The sequence below is a fragment of the Python bivittatus genome, unplaced genomic scaffold, assembly GCF_059951505.1.
Source record: "Python bivittatus isolate LINGU-HERP-01145 unplaced genomic scaffold, Pbiv_v1 ctg000560_np1212, whole genome shotgun sequence".
Taxonomy (NCBI): Eukaryota; Metazoa; Chordata; class Lepidosauria; order Squamata; family Pythonidae; genus Python; species Python bivittatus.
In genome coordinates this window covers 4427382-4452996 of record NW_028277083.1, presented here as the reverse complement: position 1 = coordinate 4452996, position 25615 = coordinate 4427382, and the positions used below count along the sequence as shown (strand labels likewise).

Here is a 25615-nt window from a genome sequence, read left to right as displayed (position 1 = left end):
ACTGATTCAGCCTATTGTCCCGCAGCAGACAAATCACTGGGGTCTCCCGTCAACTTTTTCAGAAGTACAAAAAGCACTTTTTATGAATTGTGGCTTACAACTGTACAAGGAAAGACATGCCCTTCCTCAATGAACGAACATTTGGAGGAGAATTGTCTGTGAATGAATGGGGAAGAGGAAAATACACTTCGCAAAGCAAACAGGGTAAAGAATGTCTCTGGTAAATGCACAGCTTAAACCCTCCTCTTTTTGGTCCCATAAATCACATTGTTTGGGTTTTGTGTTCCTTGCTAAGCCACGATAACCATCTGTGGGAACCAGTGTAGCTGTTTAAGAGAACACCGGGGAGAAGGTAAAGTACATTGCCCGTATCTCCCCAAAGAACAGAAACACCCTATAAAAAGCAATCACATAGCAATTAGTTTATCTGAATGCACGTCTTTATTTTGTCAATTCTCTTCTCCATTTGATGCTTCTTATACAAATGGCACTTACAAAATTGTTTTTAAAAGGAAAAAAAAACATTAACTAAACATATCAGAATATGAGATGCTTTTCATAGTCACAATAGTCAAGGGAATAGAAGGCAAGAATTCTTGACTTAAAACTGTTACATGGGGAAAGGCAGTGAGGTGTACATGGTCCAACTGTCACCAGGTGGGGAAGAGACACAGGACAAAATGCTAAGGCCTACAAACGTCGAAGTTATAGAACCATGCTTGGCCCATGGGGTGGTCATCTCTGCTCCCAAAATGGTAGTTTCTTTCACAAGAAACCTTCCAGTTTTGTTTTTTTACAGTTTCCAGAACTTCAGTACACCCCAAGTAAGGTTCCCAGATGAACCCCGGCTCAAACCCTCTTTACTCATAAGGCAAGTAATTCCCATTGCTAGAAAATATAGCACCAATTCCTATGGAGGACACCTTATGATGGCAGAGTGTTGATGTTTTTAAGGCTTAGAACATGTCCCTGCTCTTGTCTTCGTTAATCAAAGAACCACCACCCCTTTGAAATGCGGCAAACCCTGCTCCCGTGGATCCTGTAAAATCACGTGTTTAGCAAATACAAATTTGGGTCTTACAAATTCATGGATCTGGTTAGAAAGATACTAGAGCACCATTTCAGATGTGTAAATTGGGGGTCCTGCTCTGGCAGTGTAGGTTTGGCCTAAGGAAACAGAGATAAAACCCCAAGAAGGCATCGCATTGGGCAAAAAAAAAGTCCGCACTAAGGTGTGCGTACAACACACGACTCTTCCAAACTCTCAAGCAGTTAAGCAACATGTTACAAAGGTTCAAGTTGGCTATACAGAACAAAAAACCTATTAGAGAGGCTAAGTTAGGTTGGCTCGGTAGGTTTATCTAGATAAAGAGAAGACACTTTCTGTTAAACTTTCCATTTTTAGGAACTCTGCACAGCAGGTGCAGAATCGCAAAAGCGGGCCCGGTGGGGCATGAGATGCTTGGGAACAGTCTTGGGCAGACCTCACATAACTTGTCGAGAGGAGATGAGATGTAGGAAGGACTGCTATCGAGATGCAGAAGCCAGAAACGGGTTCACTCTCAGAGCGAATGGGTGGTGGGAAGAAGACAAATTCCAGTTCAGGTCAACAGACAGAGAAATGTAGTGACCGTGTACTGTGCAAATGTTGCTGTTTTAAGGAAAACACACACGTAGTTGGAGATGAAGGATTCCCCTGAATGTTTGTGCACACGCAGCATGGCTTCCCCTCTTTGTTTCACCCCCCTGCTGCTGCCTTCCCCAATCTTGTCCTTCATACCTACCCCGTAATCTATTGAGGCATTTCAATGGGAAGCACTTGGGGGAAACCCAGGGGGGTCCGCAGGACTCAGTCCTGCAGACTGATCTGTGCCACGTCTAAGGTCCTGTTCAGCTGGAGATCTGTCTCCAAGTCAGTTGTATCACGTGGGCAACTGCTGGCAGGGAAACCCCCTTTGTCATGGGTGCACGGTGGAGGGAAATAGGAGATGCTGAGATGTTTTTCCCCACCCAAGGCAAAAGAAAGAAAAGGATGTGCCGACGTAACGTGCAACTCAACATCTATCTGATGCAGCAATCCATAGGCAACAGCTTCAAGGTAGTCCTGGCCTGCTCTAACGAAATTCTAAGACACCAAATATGAGAACGTACAAAAGGAGGACATTTCTGTAACAGTTGCACCTTCCAGGGAGAAAGGGAAAGGAACCATAAGGCAGCATCAATGGCTTCTCAGCATGATTTTTGGAGATGTTGAGAGATGCTTTGGGGGCACTTAAAAGCACGCAAGTGTACAAAGAAGGAACTCACATGAGTCTTTTATGAGATGAATGTCTAGAGGTCCAACACAATTCCATTCATAAAAAGCAGCTCATTTGATCTGTGAACATATAGACAGAGCTTGTGCCTGTCCTGCTTTGGTAGCTCACCTTGGACTCTCACCTTGACTGGCTGACTTACCCCTTCTCTCATCACATGGAATGACAAGATACCCTAAGCTACTTCTTCTCTACCTTCCCTAGAGAATGGGGGTAAGTAACTCAAAATCAAAGGCCAAGAAAGAGAACTCTAACTCCTACTACAGAAAATGGCCCCCAGACTGGAAGGCCCAGTTTGAACAATAGTTATGCATGCCACCTGCAGTGAGCCAGAAAATCAGCATGGTAGCAACCCAAGATTTTCCAAAGCAGACTCTTGCTGATCTCAAGTTCCTGGGGACCCACCTTCTGAGGGGGAGCCCTAAGAGATGGGGGTGGAGTGGGGTATGTTTGCTGGTTCCCATTATGAGAAATATATTCCTTTTCAATTCAGGAGGACCAGCAGAAGCAAAAGGAGAGATTTGCTCATCTACAACCCAACTTTTCCCTTCTTTCCTCCCCCCTCCAAGTCTAAACTGAGAGCACGACATTTTCTGCAGGTGAATAATATTTTTCCAGTCTTAAATGAACTCACATAATAAAGGGAAAAAGGCCAACTTAAAAAACAAAAAACAATATGGCAGACAAAAGGCAGCAGGCCAGTGTGTAAGATATAAACCCTCTCTTTTGGAAAAGACACACCAGAACATACCAAAGAAAAACCCTGCAGGAAGTTGGCAACTGAAAAGGAAGTAGGGGAGAGAGGAAACCAGGAGCAAAGGGAAGGACACTAAAGTGCATTTAATACTCCCAGAGGGTGGACGGGTCAATGGCATCGGCAGTGGCTTTGAGGACTCCAGCATGGTCACCCTTCAGGTATTTGTTGTTGACTTTGATGGCCACCTTGTTAAAGTCGCAGAACTCAAAGAAGAAGTCCACGGGAGTATCGCTGCTGCTGGTAATGGATGCCTCATTCCCAACCATCCAGTATTTCCCAGTGGAATCTGAAAACAAGAAAGGGGAGCGGGAAGAGGGAAGGTGAGCACTCTCCACCCCATGGAACAGCATCCCCAGCATGGCCACGGGATGTGTCCAACAGACTCTCCCAAAAATATCTGAGCAGCTGCGCAAGGATAGTTCAGCCTGCATTCATGTGAACTTCCTACTTTCAGTCTCTCTTCTGCTCCAGGGCACACGTGGGAAATATAACCAGCCTTCTCCTGACTTCAATTTCCATAATGGTCCCAACCAATGTGGCCATGATGGCCATGAATTCTGGGAGTTGACAACATATCGCTGTATGGCAGCTGGTTGGGGAAGCCTGACTGATGCCATCAGGAGGGTCTGCCTTGCAGGCAGGTAGAGTCCCTACCTTTGATATTGTAGGCACCATCATTAAACTCCAGCTGAAAGACATCATAAGAAGATCGATTGCAATCTAGGGTGCCCGTCATCTTCCGACAGCCAATGAAGCCATGTTCTCCACGAAGAACAATGATTGGCCGGTTAATCAGCTTCATGAGGAACTGCTCCGTCTCACCTGCCACCGGGGAATGGAGGAAACGATGAGTTACTTACCAGAAAACAAACTGCTTCCCACCATCCAGGACACTTCCAATCACTCCAGCTCAGGATGGCCATGTTTCCACCACCACCACCACCCCAGGACAAAACAAATTGTATTTTCTAACTACATCTATGGGACCATGTAAGACTCAGCATCATGCTTGGACACATGTTTCTGGAGGCTAACACCTTGCACCATGCATCTTCTCATTTATTAATTTTAATGAAAAGGATCACATTTTTTTTTAAAAGACCAGTGGCTGATGCAATGAGAAACATGTCATACCAAGAATGCAACTCGAGGTTTCAGGAGGGAAGCTGTGAAAGGAAAGCACCACCGAATTTCAGCTGTGCCATAAAAACTGGGAAATCCAGCTGTTTTGCTCCTATATGATCTGGGACTAGAGAAGTCAAGGGCTGTGTTAAAGGAGTTAAAGTAATTAAAGTTTCTCCTTGGTAGTTCCTAGATTAGGGTATTGTTTTCTGCTTGATTGTTTGTCTGGTGTTAATCCCTGCTTATCTTGGTGTTGGTTACTGGATTTCTTTTATTGGAGTTATAAAATTCTTGCTTCTGCTGATATGCAGAAGCACAGAAAGCACTTACTGGCAGTTTCAACCGTGGCAGCAAGTTGCCCATTCTTCTTGGCTGTAACATATTTGCCATTGGCAGCTTTCAGAGTGATGCGTCGGTCACACCACTCGATATCGAAGTAACAGTTGGCATTCCTGCTGTAGCAAAGGAAGATTGAGAAGGATTTCTCGTGCCATGATATCAGGGAGACAGGTAGAACTAGAAGGAGGTCAGCGTGCCCACCCCTTTGTCAGGGCCACAATGCAACTAAGAACAATTTGGGCACACCTTTAATGATGGTGGTGGCATTTCCCCAATTTCCCCACACACTTGTGAAAAAATGAGTTCTCTTCTGCTATGCCCTTGGGACAGCGCGGCTGTTTTATCCACCCACAGGGTCATTTTCATGCAAGAGTCATCTCTACAAGTTTTAAAGCCAGCAAGTTGAGTCTTTTCCGACCAACGCTCACGCTTTCATATTTATTTATTTATTTTCTTAAGCATTGAACAAATGTTTACAGCACAGGGCTGTAGAGGTGCACAAAACGTTTCAAATTTGAAATGGATTACTTCGGCATTCTGGATGCATTTTGAGTTTGAAACAGCTCTGCTTCAAATTCAGAAAACTTCCAGAATAATCAAAACAAACTATTTTGGACTCAGATGACTTTCTGTTTTTGCACACAGCTATAGTGCTGTTTAAGTTCACTGTATTCACATTATTCTCTCTTGGAAGCAGATGGGTTTTCTGTGCATGTACAGACATACACAATCCAACACTGCATTTTGGAAATTAGAAGCCCACTCCCTATAAGCCCTGCGGCTGGGCTCTTCATGCTAAGCTATGGATTATTTCAACTGCTCGGTTGAATAGACTAGAATGATGGGATTCATACAACATGCTCAGCCAAAAGCAAACAGGCTACATGAATGCAACCCCTGAATCAGATTCCTAATCCATTCACACAAATTTCTGAGCAACCTGGGGTGGCTAGAACTCACTTAGTTGAGGCAGTGGATTGCACCCCACCATTTGAGGTCAAAGTCCAGTACTTCCCAGTACAAGTCCTGAAGGTGCATTTCTTTGTGTCTTTGTTGATTTCCATTTGGAAGGTTTCTTGGTCACTCTCTTCATCTTGATTTGCTGAAAGATCGATCCCTAGAAGAGAAGACATAGATGGGGGAGGGAGTCAACAACAGCCTTTGTGTGTCTGAAGGGGAGAAATTGGGGGCTTTCAGTTACATCCCATTTGTATCTTTGAAAAACTTGAGAAGGTACTCAACCTATCCCTTCATCATCAAGAATGTTTTGTAAAATGCAGCAGTGGGGCAAATGCATAAATGATTGCTGGTCATTTTGGGGTCGTCCTGGCCCAGAATTCTAACCCCACCCACAACTACACAAAGTAAATGTTTAACACAGAGGGGAGAAGAACCTTTCAAGGAGGCCTTTCCCCTTTCTTCCGAAGCCTCCGTACTTGGAGTTGCTCAGAAGTCATGCTTGTTGCTCAGCCAGACGTGCTCACACCAAGGAGGAATCCAAGAGAAAATGCTTCATCAGCAGCTGCTGCTGCTTCCCAAAATGCACACAAACACCCAACTGCTCACATGCTTGGCAAGTTTCACCCTTGAAATTCTTCAGAGTTTAGAATTGCATCCTTGGCATTCATGTCTTGGCTCCAGTGAGCGCAAAAAGCTCCAGGGGCAGAGAGAGCCAGCCAAAGAGTAGACTAGACGGCAGGAGCCCCATCAGGAAAAGGAGAGAGACGTGGAACCAGCAGAGAGTGTACAGTTACCTCAGCACTTCTGAGCTAGCCCACAGAGAAGAGCTGAAGAGCAGTAAGACTGCACCCAGACCTTTCTCTGGAGGGCAATCAAAGAGCCTCCACTGATTGCACACCATTATCAAAGGCAACCCAAGCACAAAATGGATCCTAGAACAAATCAACCCTGGCTCCTTACTTGGGGCACAAATGAGCAGGCTCCAATCATCTTCTTGATGGGGATGCTGGGAATTCAATTTCCTAGTGATTTATTACAATTTGAAGCTTGTCATAAACTGGCCCTCCACTTCCAACTTTATCCCCCATGACAAGAACCCTTTGAAGTACAGGTAGTCCCCAGTTTAGGAACGAGTTCCGTTCCCAAGATTGGTCCTCAAGTTGAATTTGTAGGTAAGCTGGGACAGTATTATTGTATAATACTGTATAAGGAGTATGGTGTAATGAACTCAAACCATTGTGTATTTAACTCGAATTTTGCTACAACAGGCTCCGTTCTTAACTATGGGTTGTCCGTAAACTGGGCGTTCTTAACCCGGGGACTATGTTGGGCTGGAAGGTTGACTTGGCCCCCAGTCACCAGCGAGCTCCATGGTTCACAGGGGACTTCAGCTGAGCCTCCATGGTCCCAATCCAACAACCTAACCCCTAAAGCACAGAGTCTGTCTTTAAAAAGGGTTGACGTAGCCTAGAATCTACTCCCCAACTCTTCCCTGGCTGTTTCAGAGTTTCATCTTTTGCAGCTGGGACTCATTCACATTCTGGGGCTTAGAGTTTCTTAGCCAAACAAGCCGATGAATTTCAGATGGACACCAAGCCAAGCAGAAGCCCAGGTGGGGGATCAAGCCCATTCTGCCAGATGCATCAGGCTAATCTCATGCGAAGGGTGGCCAGCCTGTTCTGGAAGAGCCAAGGACCATCTTCCAAAGAGGAGCTGTCAGTTCTCTTTGGAAACCAAGGCAACGAACCCCACAAGGGATCCTTTCCCTAAATTAAAAACCTGAAATACTGCAAAGATTTGCCTGTTGTCTGAAGAGGCCCCTGGATGCACATCCACTCCTTTAAGCCCTACCTCCTCCCCCATTGCCCAAGGAAAGACTAAGCTTCCTAAAGTTTCCCAGGTAGCAAATCCTCCATCAAATCATGAGAAGGGGGAGAAGAAAAGGAGATCTTCTCTCTTCCAGAGGCCAGAGTAGGGGGGTTCAGGAGAGCCAGCCAGCCAGCCACTGGGAAAAGAAAGCCCAGGCAGCTGCCTCAAAGAGTTTGGCTTCTCATGGATCATTTTAATAGCAAAAACCAGCTGCTGCTGCATCGCTCTGGGAACCGGAAGAGGTCCAAGAGCACGAAGGAATGGACTGTTTTTCATCACCTCTAATGCCAGAGTGCAGCAGAGACCTGCATCTTCATAACAGCCCTAGGCAGCAGAAGGTTGTCCGCTCCAAATGAGGAGGGGCTGATGCTCAGTGGTTATAGCACTTGCTAGGCATCCAAAATGTCATGGCATTTCTAGGTAGGCCCTCAGAAGTTTCTTCTCTGGAAGCCAGGCGCCATGGAACGACCTTCCTCCAAGGTCTTTTCCATGTGTCAAACAATACTCCGCATCACCCTCAACTATTACCACGGCGAATGGGAGTTGCAGTCCAAAGCTTCTGAAGGAGTTCTGATTCCAGCAAGGCTGGAAATTTAAGGACTGTAAAAAAGTCAGCTTCAACCCGGTGAGATTTTTCCAGGTTTTCAGCATTAGCAGATGCAAGGAGGAAATGAAATAAATGCCTTAGGAGATTTGAAAGGGGAGGCCTAACACTTAGCTTGCAACTTCCACTTAAAAAAATCTTTGAAGGCTTGGAAATGACGTGACTTTCCCAGAAGGTTGAGAACAATAATTGGAAAGGGTTTGAGCAGGAGAGAGGGCTGATCCCCACCTTGACTCTGAGCTTCTTAAAAAGGCAGCTTGAATGGGCCCACCTCCATTTCTCCTCTTTGTGAACGTGGTCTGGGGGCACTCAAGCTTGCGACTGTAACTGGCCACATCTAGCCACAGAGTTTGGAAGCACGGCTTTGGGCAACCTGTGAACCCTTAAGGGCAAACAAGCTTATGATGGCGAAACATGGCTATTGCTCTAGAACAGTGTTTCTCAAGCTTGGCAACTAAGATATGTGGACTCCATGGCTGGCTGGGGAATTCTTAAAGTTGCTAAGGTTGAGAAACACTGCTCTAGAATGAGATTTGGCAAGAAGAAATAAATCAAATTCAAGAACCGAGTGTAGAAACAGAGTTCAAATAATTTCTCCAGCCCTTGATTTCAACATGGTGCCTTCAAGTAGGCCCTTTTCAGGCTTGGTCATAACCTTTCAAACACAGTGCTGGGAACCTCATTTTTACTGTCCCCCAGCACTCAAGACGTGCTGTCAAAGAAGTCCAAGGACTTTGGGGCCCATTCCTGGCTACGAAAAAGCAGAGCTCTAAATGAAAAAGGTGGCTCTTAGCAGAGGTCCATCTTGAACGCAACACCAGCTTTCCCTACACAACCTATTCCAATTCTGTTGCAAGTTCCCCACTGGATCTAAGCAAAGATCTACCTAATTCAGCCTCCTGTTCCCCAACCCAGTGCCCTCTGGGAATACCAAGAGCCGTAATCCGAGTTCATCCAGCGAACATGAAAATACACCTTCCATGCTGTTCAGCCTGGGGGGGGGAAATTTAGCTTCAGGTGCTAGGAATTTTTACCCACTGCATTGAATCGGGAACACTAAGTATAGTCATCTATAAGGAAGAACCTATAGAAGGGAGCTTTCTAGACCATTCTCCTCCATTTTTTGCTATGGATAGCAGGAATCGATGGCTCAATCTTCCCTTCCCCCACCCCCCCGGCCATCCGCCCAGTTTCCTTCCTTGCTCTAATTTTGCACATCAGATGTTTTATGGAGTCGATGCTTTTTCACTGCCAGTAAGATAGGTTTATTTTATTTTTTTAAGAAAGAAAAAAAACTAGGAGCCTAATTTCCTGCCAGCACTTAGAGCAGATGGACAGGAAGGCAACTCTCAGAATCTCTGGACAAGCTTTAAAACCCCCCTGGGGCAAAAAAGGGTGTTCTTTGAAGATTATTTGCCAAGGTGCCACGCAAGCAGGTTACAACTGAAAACATTTTTATAACTCGGCACCCAAAGGAAGCAGGATTCTGAAATCTCTATTATTCCAAGCTTCTCTGCGTGGTATTCTGGGTTTATTCATCACTGGGAAGTCAAAGGACTGCAGGATCTTGTATGCTGAAAATAGTATCACCCTGAATTCTGATATTGCCATAGCACAGCACAGATTTTTTTTTTAGAGGATTAAAAAAATATCTCATTGAAAGAGCCACAGCTCTGCAGTGGAACACATCTTTGGCACGGGGACTCCAGGTCCCATCTCTGCCTCACGCCCCCAGCAAAGCAAACCATGCGCTGTTGCTCTTAGAGCAGAAAACTCTGAATTGGGGTGAAGAATCAGCTACATACATTTCTATGGAAACTGTACAGTGAGACTGCACACAGAGGACAACGGGGACTTAAACCCACTCTGTTTATACAGCGGCAGCTGGATTTAGCTGAAGGCTGGGTGTCTGTTTGTCAACTACGCACCCCCTCCAACGGGCAGAGTTTTGCACACGCATCTCAGCCCTCTGGGCACCCACACATAAATAAAGCTCTTCTGAGCCCCTGGATTACCTGCAAACAGCTCTATGACCTCCCCCCCGCCCCCCCCATACCTGCTTTTTTCCTACAGTTGGCCTGCCTGTGGCTCTGCACTACAGCCCAGAGAGAAACTCCACCATCAAAGCCAGCTCAAAACCAGAGAGAAGAAACTCTCGTGCAGAGGCAGAAAAAGGCCCCTGGCTTGAAGGTTCGAGGCAATCACACCCAACACAGCTGTCCTAAATGCACTGACCGGCAGCAAGTGCCCGAAAGGTTTACCCAGGGCTCTTCCCCAACCCTGCACGGAGATGCTGGAGACCAAATCCAAGGCTCTGGAGCATCTGGAGCGATTACCTGGTGCTACAGCCCTTCTCAATTTCTCTCCAGAGCCAGAGGTGGGCCTTGCTGTTGGGGTTGGGGGGGAGGAGAGAGCTCTTTTCAGCTTGGACCCACGGACCCAAGGCAGGCAAAATTTTAATTACCAGCCTCCTCAAGGTCAGAGAAAGCCTTGGGAGAAGTCAGATGACTTCCCAGAGTGGTAATTAAAGAAGGAGATAAGCGGAGGGGTGGGAAGAGGGGGACACCACGGGGGAAACTTGACTCATCACAGATTTCTGCAAGGAGGCAGGGAGGAAGAGTTGGGGGAAGCAGGGGAAACATCAGCAACATGGATTTGCAGGAAGGAAGAGGCTTGTCAGTTTAAATGCAGTCACCCTGTTTGCGAAATCCAGAGGCGGCCCAGACCTTTCTTCTACTCAAGCCAAATGCCCCAAGAGCTCGTACCAGGTTTCAAATTTGCTAAAACTTTTCATCAGGCTGTGAAGAGTTGGGTGGAAAGGAAAAGCACATTTGTATGCGTTGTACTGTCTTGGCGTTGCATTAATTTGTGCCTCCCACCCACCCTGTGTGTTGCCAACCATGATGAAGCGTTCTGGAAAATTCCAGCTTGCACACTCACCTTGCTTGGTGTCGCCCAACTGTGGATCCTGGATCCTTGTGATGTGAATGTTATATGGGGAAGTCTACCCCCCTGAAACCCTACTAGATCAGACTCTAAAGCGTGTTGTCCAAACTTGGCCACTTTAAGATGAGTGGACTTCAACTCCCAGAATTCCCCAGCCAGCCATGCTGGCTGGGGAATTCTGGGAGTTGAAGTCCACTCATCTTAAAGTGGCCAAGTTTGGACACCACTGCTCTAAAGCCACCCCAACTCCCTCTGCAGTATATTAAGCACAGCCTTGCTGAGTCAGATCTGTGTAATCCAGCTCCCTGCCCCCCAACAACCCAATCTCTGGTCACGGTGGGGCATGAGTGGGATCACAGGAGGCTGGAAACCTTGTGCAAGCAACTCTCTGCATGGCCAATAATTAAATCACTGGAGTGGGGGAGCCCAAATCTAGCACCTGTTTTGGGTTACTTCCACATACACCCCCAAAAGGAAGAGCGTGGGAAAATGATTCTGGCCAACTTGATATTGAGGAAGGCCCTTACGGAGCAGGGAATGGGGCTGAGAGCCAACCGCAGCTCGCAAGTTGCCCATCTGCAGTTGCGCTAGGCCAAGAGAAGTGTGTGGCTACGGGCCACATGAAGGAGAACCCAAGAGAAGTCATCAACCTGGTGCTCCGAGCATTCCCTTTGCTGTGAGCCCAGAATGGAGATTGTGGATAAACCTTAGGGAAAGGCAGCAGTTCCTGGCAGCAACCCCAGGCGTGTTGACTGCTCCAGGGCACCCAGCTGCAGGAGCTCTCGGCCTTCCCCCCACAGGGAAGCACAATCAGAGCTTTGCCTCTGCTGGGATGCGAGGCAGTCGGAAGCCCAGCTGAGCAGTACAGACTGGCAGCTCCAAGCACACAGCCCCAGGGGAGCTGCAGCGCAGCTTCTGCCATCTCTGTTCAACCACGGGGGATTTCTGGGGTCAGTTAAAGCAGAACAGAGGCCTTAAAGAGACATGCCATATTGATAGTTATGCAGGAGGCAGAATTCCACCCTCTGAGGGTTTCAAGGAACTTTACTACCCCTTTGAGAGAGCATGAAAAGACAACTCTCCAGAAGGACTTGGGGAAAGGCAGTGCAGATGACATACAGGTAGTCCTCAGTTAACAACTACCCTGTTTAGCAGCTGTTCAAACTTACGATGGCACTGAAAAAGTATTTTATGACCAGTCCTCGAACTTACGAGTTACAGTGTCCCACAGTCACACGATCACCATTTGCGAGCTTCACAGTACAAAGTCAATGGAGAAGTTGGCAGTAAATTGCAAGTTGTGATCACATGATGCCGTGCTTAACGACCCACAGTGATTTGCTTAATGACTACAGAGGGACAGACGTAAAATTGGCATGGTTACATGATATGACATCGCTTAGCAATGAGGTTGCCAGTCCCAACTGTGGTCATTAAGTGCGGACTACCTCTATCCTTTGATGGGATGATCAGAGGAAAAGCCGCAGTGGGGACAATTTTAGGATCTGAGTTTCTGGCCTACGTGGTTTGTCCCAAACTTCGGGTTTAGCCTTCTGAGCTGTCCCAAAATTGTAATTGTCTAGGGGATGGAAAAACTCCTCCACAGAGGGAAAACAATTCTTATTACTTGCATCTAATTAATCTAATCAGAATTAAAATCTGATGTTTGTCTTGCCTTGGCCCACCGACTTTTTGGGCTGTGGTTTGAAGCGAGAGCCACATGCTTTTTTCAAGCTGGAGCAGACGATTCCCCAAATGAGGTTGTGTGTTCCAAAGCCTCTTTTTGCGCAACAGGTACCCCCCCCCCGCCCAAATAGGCTCCTGAACTGAACCTCCCTCTGTAAGGTAGGCCAGGAACAGTTAGGCATCTCCCCTTGCTAATAAAGTCCTTGCAGCCACAAATTAAGGCATCCTCTTTCAAAATATTCCATTTTAAGAACAGTTTTTACCCCTTCTCTCTCCTCCTTCCTAGGCTTCTAAGAAACCCCAGCCACACCCCGCCATCAGTGACTGCTTATTCAGCAGATCGTGGCTTAGCCCTGCAGGTGAACCCACCCCCTCTTCCTCATTACCCCAACCTGCGACTGCCCCACGGGACGGCCTTCTCGTCAAAGCAGCAAATCAACACAATCCTGCAGCCCCCGGAGAGCGAGGCACATCTGGCAGGGGGAAGGCGGGAGGCGCTGGGAAGGAACACAGCCACCCCGAGGCCTGGTGGAGGCGCTATTTCACGCCCCTCGCCGGTGCTGGGCCTTTGTTCATGCATTACGGGAGGAAATTATTTGCAAAGCTGAAGTCTCGGGGAGAGGCTGGTTCTGCCCACCGAGCCCGCTTGCCATCCCCGAAGGCTCGGCATGCCAGCTCGGTTCACCCTTTCAGAGTCTCCGGAGAGCCGGCACGGGTGCCAGTGCCAACTCCGGCCAGCTGCACGCTCCCGTGGATAATAAGTCGATTCACAGGCTTTTTCCCAGGTTTACGGCTGAGCAAAAAATTAACCGGACCTTAGCGGAGAGGCCAAGTTGCCACCTGTTGCTCTCCAGGGCCTGAAGGGGCTGGGGGAACAGTCCTGATGGAGAGGCGGGGGCTTCCATCCCAGTCTGCTCATCAGGATTTTTCTTTTTTTTAAGAAAAGGATGGTGGCTCTCCCAACTCTGCCCTTCCTTCCTGGTGCATTAATTAAAGGGCAAAGCTTTTTTAAAAAACACATCCCAGCCCACCTGCTTGGAACAAGCTGGAACCTCTGAGTAAGCAGTTTGCACATTCGTATCCGGCCAGGCTAACCAAACCAGACTCCCCTGATGGCCAGGGTTGATAACAGGGGTCTTTAAGGGGGGCTCTCTTGACACAGAAGTTCACAGCCCCTCCTAAGCCCTTTTGCGGGCTTCAAAATCTCCCTTCATCCGAGACGGCCCTGCCTCGGCCCCAAGAATACGGGTCCCGTTCTGCCCCGGCTGGAGAATTTATTTCCGCATAGAGAGATCAGGCTGGGAGGACGCCCCAAGGGCCCCTCCTGCAGATCGATGCCACTCTGCCTAACAGGAACTTTGATCGGAAACGGCAACGAAGTCATTGGATTGCAATAACGGGAGGAAGAGAAGAGATGGGAAGGAGCAAAGTGGTTTACGGGCTGCCTTATAAAAGAAATACCAATATTCGACTCTACCCAGGGGCAATCAAAGTTGTGGTCCACATCTAAAGGTCGATTTAGAGAAGCAAAGCGTTTGCTATAGAGAACCCCCCGTTATCATCATAAAAATGTTTTGACAGGGATCTTTTGGACTGCCTCAGAATGTGCTTGTAAAGGACGCTCTCAATTCTTTGTTTTGGCAGGATTTCCTCCCTGTTTCAAAGTATGTGGCCCTTCTCTCCCCTTCTGTTACCCAGAATCTCAGGCGGGCGGGCTGCCAACAAAGGAATGCGCTACAGCTAACGTACCTCATGACAAAACGTGGGCATTCACTGAAATTCATGCATGCCATATTCCCAACATTTAAACAACCACAACAACCGGAATAGCTCCTTCTCCAATGGAGCTTCTTTTCCATCCTTGGCATGATCTAGCACTGCAGACCAGGATCTTTAGCCCAACACTGCAACCGGGCGATGAAACGAAAGCCGCAATTTCCTTTAGCTTGGGTGGGGAACCCCCTGGCTGGTCCTCCTGATGATGCTAAGCAGTTCTCCATGTTTTGGCAACCTCTGCATCGTGATGCAGAGGCAAATCTAGGATTGCCAAAACATGGAGAATTGCTTAGCATCATCAGGAGGACCATCCATGGCCTCCAAGGAGTTAAACTCTCAATTCAAAGGCTCCTTGCCCAAAACCAACCCCCTGGTGCCTCCCCCCATTCCTGAATGACTATCAGCTGCTTCTTAGCCTCAGCCCATGATCCAGACCTGCCAAATTGAGCCCTATTTCTTGGGGGGAGGAGAAACAGGCCTTCTCTTCCCTCCCCCGTAGGAGCCATCTAAGGAGGCATTTTATCCCCTTCTCTCCCATTTGAGTCCAATTAAAGGGGAGGTGGTTTCCCCATAATAAGGGGCAGATGCTCCACAGACCTTTGCCATCTGCCAACCCCCCCCCCCCATTAATAATTAGGAGAGGCAAGGAGCAATGCAGTCCTGTTAAGCCCAAACAAAGGCCCCTTCACCACCCGCTGGCATTCTCTGCAACGTCTTTGTATCAGTGGGCATTTGCTGGAGCAGAAAGATAAATTCATGCACCACCTACGTGCATGGGGCAGGGTGGGGGGAAAGGGGGCTCTTTTGGACCCATTCTTCCAAATGGTTACCTCCCCAATCCTGGGTCAAATTAAAACTCTGCATTCTACGGAAGAGATGCAGATCAATCCCCCCCTCCCCAAAGTTCTTATATTATTTCGCATTGTTTGATACCTCAGCTCAGCAAAGAAACCCACAGTAATTTAACGCAGCTGAGAGGAGGATTCACATTCGAACATAAATTCACGTTGTCCCCATTACAGACAACCACATAGAACAAAAGGACAGAAGTAAAGGGGGGGGGGGACAGAATGAATCTCCCTTGCCCTAGGGGGGAATGGATAAAAGGAGTCCACCCCACCCCGACCCAAATTCCATGTTCAAAAATGCATGCTTATGCCTAGACTGCATTTATAGATAATACAAATCCCAGGTTTGATTGAACCCAGGATTAATTCTGACGACCAATTTATTGGGGACTCCTCTTTGGAAGGAATAAAACCACCTCAAACTCTGTAATCCTAGGAATGCCAACCCCATCATTCCAGTTTCCAGATTTGTCTCTAATTAAAACCGGGAACTGAAATTTTTGTTTTTCCTCTTATGGTGGAGAAAAGGGGGAGATATAGCCAGAGAAATAAATTTCCATCTGCACACCCAGAGACCATACCACAACTGTGAATACATACACACATCCCTCCCTACCAATGAGAATGGCAGTCCTGGTTTTGGAAAGAGACCTTATTGTAAAGAACTACTCAATGATTACTACTGGACGTGGCTGAGTACGGAACAGGGAACATTTCTGCAATTTGTCCCTTTCTCCAGCTGGAGAAAGAAAGTGCAGGGGGTCCCTCCACTTTGCAGAAAAACATGCCACAAATTCAGAAAGATGACAAATTCTTTTCCACCTTGATGTCTACAGGTGTGCTCGAACTACAACTCCCAGAATTCCTGGCCAAGATGGAGCACCTTCGAGCATCTCTGGTTGGTGCAAGAACTTTGATTTTAGATTTTTTTTTTCTTCTGGGAGATCAACAGGGTGAAGATGTCGTCGGGTAAATATTCTGACTTGATGGCCCTGTACCAACTTTTGCCTGTGGCTTCGCCACGTAGAGGCGATGAATCTGAAGGACATATTGGGAAAGACTGGCACAGCTGAAAAGGGAAGGTGTCAAGAGGCAAGACAGACTTGATTTCTTGTCTCTTTGAGAGGAGGAGAAGAGAAGGAAAATACTACATTTTATGGTTCTCAGGGGTTTGCATGCACAGGTACCTGAAAGAAGAACCACTGTTCTGTCCTATTTTCTATGGAAAAGTGACAGAAGTAGGACTGGGTCTCTCTAACCTCATCCAGCAGATGCTTCCCCAGCTTTCACTGCCCCACGAACAGCAGGCCCTGGTGGTAGCTGATCAGGATCACACCACGGATGGCAATCCTCCTCCCCCAAGTCCACTTCACTTCTCTAGTGCGCTTATTCCTTAAATCTGTTTTCCAGTTTAAGGTCAGTCAAATCATATGGCCCACACCAACCATGGACTGCAGCAGAGAGGTCTTGAGCCAACCACGTCCATCAAGACGAGGAGACCTTCCTTCTCCTTGGAACTTCAGAAGGAGGCCTCGGGGTGACATCCTATGCTGCCTTTAGTACGTGCGCTATGAAACCACCTCAACAGGGAGGAGATTCTAGCTTAGCTTCTCCTCTCACACACCGTTTTTGCCCAAACAGCGTCCTCCAGAAGCAGCACTGCCAGGAAGCACCATGATGTCAGAAGGCTCCTCCTCAAGCACATCCATCAATCACAGAGCCCAACCCTACAGGAGATCCCACCAAGGTGGGGCACATTGTTAGCCAAGAGGGATGGGGGCTCCTCCAAGCAAGGCAGAAGATCAGGTAAGGGTGATCGTGCCTTGGATCTCTTACTACCACCCTTCCTTTGCTCCCAAGCAAAACAAACCCAAACCTTTAAAAAAAAAAAAAAAAAAGGCTGGAAAATTCCAAATTCAAGCCTGGTGTGGGAAATTATTCCCGTCCCCTTCCCCCCCCCCCACACTGCTGGAAAAATCTTTCCCCAGTCCCCAGGAAGGCAGCTGCAAATGGCTTCTCTTGTACCAAACAGCTGTCTCTTCCTCCGCCCAATGCAACCAGCTGCCCCATGGCACCCCACATCTGGTTTTTCAGAGCAACAAAGGATTGAAACAGGAGCCTTCTCCCCCCGCCCCCCGCCCAGCCACTGGGCTCTAACCTCACAATCTTGCCCTTGTTCTCCCAGCCTCGCCTCCCTCCTTCCAGCAGGACAAATATTTAACATCTGCCAAAAAAAATCTAAGAATCCAATTGCTATCAGGAAGGGGCCAAGGAGGGGTCCGGGGGGGGGTTGGCTGGGGCCGAGGGGGCCAGCCCACCTCACAAAATCACACTGGGAGAGTGGGAGGAACCAACCTGCAGCTACAATCGCAACTACTAAAGCGGGGCCCGGGGGGGGCGGGGAGAAAGCAGCTTTGGAGATTTTGCTAGGCTGGAAATTCACTACAGTAAAAGCTTCAGACTGGTTCCAGCCTGAACTGCTTGCGGAGAGAAACACCCCCGCGCCCAGCACCATTTACGCCCCCCACACAGACGAATCAATTCGAGCCCAGCCTGCAGCTATGAGTAAGGCTGCCAAGCGCTTCAGAAGGTGGGCGCGTGCACCATGCGCTGCCCCTTACATCTGTGGACGTGGGCCCCCTCTTCCCCTGCTCCCAATTTTCCCTGGCCAATCCGGTTGGAAGAGGGAGGGCAGGGAAACGAGCCCATTCTATGGAGGCTCGGAAGAGATGCTCCCAAAGTGTGTAACCACGCCCGATTCTGGCGCCACCGCGCATCCATGTTCCGCTCTGTGCCCGCTTTCCGCACACTGGGTCCACCAAATCTGGCCTTCAAAAGGGGACCCCCCCATGATTCCGAAGGATGCCCCACCTCAGTTCAACAGTTCCTCTGCCCAGAACATCTGCTGTTCCCAAAGGAAACCCTGCCCTTCGGTTCTGCAGCAGCCCACATTAAAATGCCATCTAACCACAGCTCCCTTTCTATCTTCCTGCATCCACGTTGGCCAGCTCCGCCCCAGGAGAGAGGGTGCCCCCCTCTAGTGCCATGCCAAAGGCTGAATCTGGAAATAGCAACTACGGTTAGCCTCTCTCGCTAGCCATAATATGGGCTTGCTTGCTTTTGAAGTAGCTCTTCGCGGTTGGCAAAGGCGCTGGGTCTTTTCCAACCAGAGATGCTGAGGATTAAAACCCCGCTAGTTAAAGAGATTTACAGCCTGCCTCCCATTCAGGAGCTCAAGGTAGCATAGAGGGCACTCCCTATTTTCCCCACACCACCCCTGTGAGGGAGGCTGGGCTGAGGGCATGAAGCTGGCCAACATCATCTAGAGGGTCTCTCTGCTCCTTGCCCAAGACTTTCCCCGATCCAACTCAATGACGTTTGGCACTCAAAGCCCACGATCAGCCCTTAGGCTCCGCTTCCTTCCTCATCTCTGGCTTCTGAGCACACTGCTACGGTAATCCTAAAGATTAGGAATCTGATGCTTCCCCACTCTTGCACTGCAATTCCCAGTCAACAACAAGGGAAAGGAAGCACAGTCCCGAGGCATAGTGCAAAACGAGCATTTTAGTTGCACGTTATGAGGATCCATCACAGCTGGCCTCGGGCACTCACGCAGAGGGGATCCCCAAATCTGCTTTCCAAAAATGCTGCAGCAGCAGTTTCACAGACCAGACATTTTTGCTCTCTGACATGCCTCAGTGGAGTTATTTTTCCAAACCCAAGGACAGCCCAGGAGAGTCACAAACTGAGGGTGCACGGGCACACTCAGGCCACTTTTACAGCAAGCCATACTCCACGTCCACAGGGCAGCCCCACAGACAACCTGTGCTTTGCAGCAGGACAGAGGTGGTCTCTGGCTTCCAAAGGTTAGAGCAGAATGAAAGAAGGGGAGCACCGTCGAACCTCTCTTTGAATTAATTAACAGAAGCCACATCGCCACCTAAGCTAGAAACTGGCCCTGTGCTCAACTCAAATTTACAGAAATAATCCAGGGGGGGTTCAATTTTAATAGAGCAGGAAGGAATAGGAAGAGCACAGGAGGACAGTTTTCTTTACATCTTTACAGAGATGATGACGGGGAAATGGATGAATTTATTCAACTGTCATTTAGATGTACCCTTCTCTTTTTTTATGCAAAAAGACAGATTACAGTGTGGATGGAAAGGTTTGCATTATAAAATTAACTGCCTTTGATCTTCGGTGGAGTCAGCTTTAGGAGAAACTGCTGAGGTTTTCCAGAGCTAAAAAAAAAAAAAAAAGCTAAAAAGCAACAGTTGGTTTGTAGCCTGCCAGGAAAAAAGAAAAGAAAAAAAAACCAGAGAGATTTTTTGGGGAAAAAAAAAATAGACCGCTAATGCTACAACTGCCTGTCCCAAATTTAGAACCCAAGATATAAGGTTTTTAACCCCAAAGCTTTAGTTCTACTTTATCTTCTTCGAAAGAAAAAAAACTGGATCTTTAACAAGGAATGTTTTACCTTGCAATCCCCTCCCTGCTTTAATCAAGTTAGAAAGAGGAGGCACGATGTGTGGGTGTGTGTGTGTGGGGGTGTGTGTTGGGACATTTATCCAAAAAGGCAAGTTCCAGCCCCCTTCTCCAGGCCTACCTGTGCCAGAGGGAGGAGGGACCTTGGGAAACGTTGTGCGAATGAAGGTGTCACAAAAGAAGTACAAAGCAGAGAAAGGAAAAGAGCAAAAAGGAGGGGCCATCACACTGAGCTGTCATCTTTGTTCTCCTGCAAGGCAAAACCAACAAACATTCCTCCCCCCACCCCCCCTTCTTGTCCTCCTCCTCCAGGTTCCCCAAACAGGGTACCATACCAACATTTTGGCAATTGCATGCTCGGGGCTAAGCCTTCCCCCCCTCCCATCTCAGCATCCCACCACCCTCTCCAATCAGCATGAAAGGTTAGGATTAGGGAATTAGATTTGGCAGTCCTTAGCAGGGAGGGGAGGAAATCAGAAGCTCAGTCTGGATTTAACCACCAATGTTGGCTGGCAGGGCGGCGCGGCAGAAGTGGGAGGAGCCTGGAGGAAAAGGAGTGGAGGGGGATGATAGAAGAATGGAGGAGTGGGGGGCAGGGGTGGGAGGCCGCAAGTTGTGAAAGGAGGCCCCGAAGAGAAGGAGCTGGCTAAGGGTTGGCCCCCTTTCTACTCTTCATCCCCCTTCCCCTGCTCCTACCTCCTGGCTTGTCAGGGCAGACTGATTAAAAGACTTTCCAGGAAGATGCACAAGGTGGCAATGCAAGGGGGCTGGGAGGTGGGGGCTCCACGCACCCCCCCCAGCTTCCAGCCTCGCTCCCGTTGTTTGCTGTCCTTCAAACCGGATAGCAGTCTCCATTTTGAGAAGGGAAACAAAGAACTCCACTGGAACAATGTCCCGGGCCCCCTCACTCACACCAGGCAATTCCTTCCTCCCCAAGCCCTTGGGGAGCAAGGAAGAAAGCTGCAGGAAGGTGGGAAGGGGGGGCTCCTGCCCCACCCCCTTGAAAAACTCCAAGCAAACCCCTATCCTTCCCCAGGCCGGCTAGGGACCCCAAAAGATTCAATTCTCCACGCAGCGCCACAAAGACACTGTGGCAGCTCCAGGGTTGCTCCTGCCATAGCGACCCATTTGGGGGGGTCCAACTTCCCAAGAAACATTTCCACCCGGCCACGGAGACCCTCAGCGGTGCTGCTGGGCATCTCTACAGGCGGGCATGTTCATTTCAGAGACCTCACCTGTCCTTCCACCAAAGAGGAACCCCGGGAGGGAGATCGCAGACCTTCATCTTCTTTCGGACGCAAAGGCCCACCCCGCCCCCTCGCCCTGCTCTCTCTCTCTTGGCCCCCGTTGTAGGACTTGAAACAGGGGCCTTCCCAAACTCTGGCAGCATCCTAGCCAGCCCCCCCCCCGCCCTCCCCACGGGAGCGCGAAAGGGGTCCAGCAGGCTAAGAGCAAGGACCGCTCCCAGCTCCCCCCACGGGCAAAACCACCGCCTGCCGACAGACAGCAGGGCTCCTCCGGCGAGAGCCAGGCTGCCCCCGCCGCTTCTGCCGGTGCCTCCCCTGGCGAGGTCCAGCCCCGCGCCCGCGGGCGGCAGAGGGAGAGGGAGAGGGAGAGGGAGAGGGAGAGGGAGAGGGAGAGGGAGACCGTCCGGGGAAGACAAAGCGCTGGGGGCGCCCCCTCCCACCCCGGCGGGCCAAGGCCTCGGCCGGAGACCCCCGCCCGCCCGCCCGCCGCGCCGCGCCGCCTACCTTGGCGGGTGGAGACGTTGCGCTCGTTGGCGGCGCGCAGGACCACCTGCGGGCAGCTCTGCTCCAGCACGAACAGCTCGTCCTTGCCCACCTTGGCGGCCTTGCCCGCCTTGAGCGTGCCGCTGGGGCCGGAGGGCGCCAGGTAGCGGCCCTGGCAGTCGCGGAAGGCCACCTTGCCGGCGCGGAACTCCAGCGTGTACTCGGTGCCCGGCTCGGCCCGGCCCACCAGCTGCCCGTCGTGGCGCAGCAGGCGGTGGTCGCGCGTCTGCAGCCGGTAGCGGCCCTCGTGGAAGAGCAGCGTGATGAGCGCGTCCACGCCCCAGGGCACGTCGCGGGCCACGGCCAGCTCCTCGCCGGCCGCGCCCAGCTGGGCGTAGCGCTTGCGGCTGAGGCTGAAGAGGTGGAGCTGCGGGTGCAGGGCCAGGTGGACGCCCCACTTCTCCGCGCCGGAGACGCCCTGCGCGAAGCACGAGAGCCGGTCCTCGGTGCCGCCGAAGAAGCGCCGGTGCGGCTCCGACTGCAGCGACCAGCGCCCGTCGTCGTGCGCCACGATGACGAAGCGGCAGTCGGCCGAGGGCGCCTCGCTCTCGCAGCTCACCTGCCCGTCCTTGTCGGCCGCCAGGTAGCGGCCCAGGTGGCTCTTCAGGAAGACCACGCTCGAGTCGTCGCCGTTCTGCTCCAGCGTCCAGATCTGCTTCTTCTTCAGGCTGGGCGCCGACGCGTTGAGCTTGAAGCCGAAGGCCTCGGCCGTCAGGTACTTGTTCCCGCAGTTGATCAGCCCGAACTGGATCGGGAGCGACTCCGACGACGTCCCGTTGGCCGTCATGGCGAGGCGGCGGCGGGGCTGGGCGCGCGAGGAGCCGGGGCGGCGGGCGGCGGGCGGCGGGCGCGGCGGCTGCTCAGGACGCGGCGGGGCTGCGCTGCGCTGGGCTCTTCCCCGGCGGCTCCTTTGTTCGGCTGCCGAGGGCCACGCTGCCGGGCTCGACGGGCGGGCGGGCTGGGCGGCTGGCTGGCTCCCGCGCTCCGCAAAGCCGGGCTGCAGCTCGGCGAGAGGCGCGGGTGATGTCAGGACCCGGCTATATGGCGGGGAGGGGGCGCGGCCGCCCGGGCGCTGCCAATTGAGGCTCGGCGCGCGCGAGGGGGCGGAGCTCTCCCGGGGAGGGGGCGCGCCGCAGACACCTCCCCCGGCCCGCAGGCGGGCGGCGGGAGGAGCGAGGGGCGGGCGGATCTCCCTCGCCGCCCCCCCTCGCCGCCCCCCGCAGCCAGGCTGAGGGGAGCGGGGTTGCCGGCCCGGGTATTGAGGAGGGGGACGGGCTACGGCGGCCAGCATCCCCGGCCGCTGGGCAGTCTGGGAGTTGGAGGGAGCGGCTGCCCTAGAGAAAGAGGCTCGTGGCGGGGTCTCGCTGCCCGCCAGGGGCGGTGGGGGCTGGAGGTCACCAGCCAAGCGGCCTGCCCTGTTCCCCGAGGACCTTCCCCAAGCCCGGGGTCCTTTGTCATCCTGCTCCGCCTCCCGGCCTTGGGGAAACTCCCCGGCTGCGGCAAACGTTCACCCCCGCCCCCCATTCCGGGACTCGGATTTGCACCCCGCGGGCAGCCCAGGCAGCGCCTCTGTTTGCATCTCCTAAATCACACCCACCCCCCTTCAGCCTGCCTTGCTTGGTCTCAAAAAGAGGTACGGAGGGTTGGATCTGGCTGGCCCTTGGACAGAACGCCACCCAGAGATCTTGGGACCAGATGCTAAACAAAAGAGCAACTTGCTTCCCTCCTGTCCTCGATGAGGAGGCATCCGTGCAGTCGCTGGACTTCACCTTTCCAGGTGTGGCCAAGGAAATGGTTCGTGGTGTAGAGGCTAATATGGTCCAGTTTATGGATGGGAGGTTGGGCTTGGGAAGGGGGGAGCTCTCACTGCCCACAGGCAGGTCCTGCGCATCCGGCTTTGAAGAGACGCCGGGTCAAGGCCGGGTCCGAACCTCTTTTTAAACCGAAATGTTCAAATGCTCATCAAATTTGGTTCACCCATACTGCTAACCCATCCCGGGCAGATTCGCACAGTGGGTGAAACCAGCAATACAAGCTCTCCTGTGTAAATCGCAGCTGGTGAGTTTGTCAGCTGGGAACATTAAACCAGGGGTGCCAACTTTCTTCGGGTCTCGGCTCCTTGGCATTTAATGGCTCTGCTTTCTGGGGATGACAGCTTAGCTCTAGACTGGGAATCGTTTAGAGTTTCACCAGCTAAAAGCTGGAGAGAAAACTGTTTTGTTTCCTTCATTGTCAGCATTCATGATGGCTGCGTTCGCTTAATACTCTGGGCCGGCGTTTTTCAAACTTGGCAGCCTTAAGATGTGTGGACTTCAACTCCCAGAATCCCCCAGCCAGCATGACCATTAAGCCCAATGCCTAAAATAATGAATGCTTTGTCCAAATCTGCTTTGGGCTCCCTCCCTATTTCTTCCCTTGCTGAAAAGTCTTCTGCTTTTTTGACCTTGGTTCTCCCCAGGAAGCTTGAGAATTCCTCTTCAATTTCTCTGGGTGGCTTTCTGGCTGGAGGCGGGAGAGGTTGCGTTCCTGCTAATGCAGGTTTCTTGCTCCACCTTTTTCTCTAGCCCAGAAGCTTTCCCACCACCCCCCCTGTATTTCCTCATCTGCAAAAGCAGACAGACCCTGACTCTCTAGAGCAGGGTTTCTCAACCTTGGCGACTTGAAGATGGGTGGACTTCAACTCCCAGAATTCCCCAGCCAGCATTGAAGTCCACCCATCTTCAAGTCGCCAAGGTTGAGAAACCCTGCTCTAGAAGGAGAAAAATAAAGAACAGATCCAACAAGCCTGACACTCTGTGGAAGTGACTCCACGTGTCGTGAAATCCATCTGGGTCCAGCCGTATCTACAAGACCATCGCCCTTCCCCAGATTCGGCCTTGCTGGCTAAAAGGAATCAGGACCTTATTCTCCCCCATCCCTCCTGTTTATCCACCCTGCTGCGGCCATTCAGCCTGGACTCGTCTCGGCAATGTTTGGCTCCCCTTATCTCTGGCCCCAGCTGGAGAACGCTTTGTGAAAAGGGGAAAAGAGCTCGTTTGTCAGTTTGCAGACCTGCCTTCTTCGGCCCCTTGTTCTCCGCCTGCCGCCATCGTTCCCCCCCCCGCCCCGGCCCTGCCCCGCTGGCGTTTCGCTCGCATAGCCAAAAACGCGTTCCCCTTCGTGTCCCGTAGCCAAGCTGAGCAGGCCGGGGGGGTGCTTGCCCACAGGCCCCAAACAGTTGCAGAAGACCCTCATGGGAGAAGGAGGTCGCCCAGGTCCCCCCCAGTGGAAAAACGGGGGGGGGGATTGCAAAAGGCCAGCCTGCTGCAAGGAAAGGAAATGGCAGATTCCAGAGAGAGGGACGTGGAACAGACAGCTTGTACCGCAGCATCTCCTTGCAGAACCGGCTTCATTTCATGCTGCCTCCTTCCTTCCTCTTTCAGAATCCGTTTAAACCCAGGAAAGGAGCGTTTCCCTTCCACCGCCGGACATGAGCTCTTGCTTCTGGATGAAACACCGTGCCTGTTTTGCCTTTTGGAGTTGCGGAGGCTTGGCTGGAAATTTGATAAGCAAGAGTTTCAGGACAGGCTCAATGCTGTGGGAACTCTGGGTGTGCTCAGAGGCACTCTTGCCATCCACTTCGCTGAGCCCCCAACTTTGGGCAAAGGTCCTCCCGGGGAGCATTTCTTTCCCCATTTGAAGTGAAACACAATTCAGGCCGCAATTCTGGGCCCGTTGACCTGAAACGGCATCTTCTTCTCATGCTGGAGATGCCCTTTCCATAGCTTGTTGGCCCCAATCTTGTGGAGGCCTTTTCTGAGATTAAAAACAAGCAAAATAAAATTCAGCTTGAGGATCAGTCCAGCTTGAGCTGCAGAACAAAACAGTCTTTTCGGGGCTAAGATGAATGCCTCATGTCCTGAAGTGACTTGATATCCCGACAGGAATTTTGAGCGATTAGGGTTGCTTAGAATTCGCCGAAAAGCTTCTGAACTGAATTGGCTGGTTGGTTGGTTGGTTTTTTCAGCACAGTCCAAAAAAATAACCACATCCTGGTATAGAAGCTGGAGAAGGAAAAGTATATAGAAATGATATGTCAGGACCGGGAAAAAAAAATACACGGAGTTCATCTATTGACA

The 25615-nt window shown here is 50.9% G+C and overlaps 1 protein-coding gene and 1 long non-coding RNA gene across 3 annotated transcripts; one reads left to right on the top strand and one right to left on the bottom strand.

The window, feature by feature from the left end:
• Positions 1-418: 418 nt before the first annotated feature.
• FSCN1 (fascin actin-bundling protein 1) lies at positions 419-22519 on the bottom strand. Of its 2 annotated transcripts, none has more exons than XM_088148016.1 (5): positions 21459-22519; positions 5494-5650; positions 4525-4649; positions 3727-3894; positions 419-3358 (listed from the first exon to the last, which is right to left on the bottom strand). In XM_088148016.1, the coding sequence occupies exons 1-5, from the start codon at positions 22282-22284 to the stop codon at positions 3156-3158; spliced, it is 1479 nt and encodes a 492-aa protein (XP_088004142.1). In that variant the 5' UTR covers positions 22285-22519; the 3' UTR covers positions 419-3155. The 2 variants fall into 2 exon arrangements, with proteins under 2 accessions (XP_088004142.1, XP_088004143.1); XM_088148017.1 differs by having other exon boundaries at positions 4525-4646.
• LOC148214809 (uncharacterized) lies at positions 22076-25615 on the top strand. Its single transcript, XR_015797415.1, has 2 exons — positions 22076-22212; positions 24920-25615. It is a non-coding gene; the product is annotated as an uncharacterized LOC148214809 (long non-coding RNA).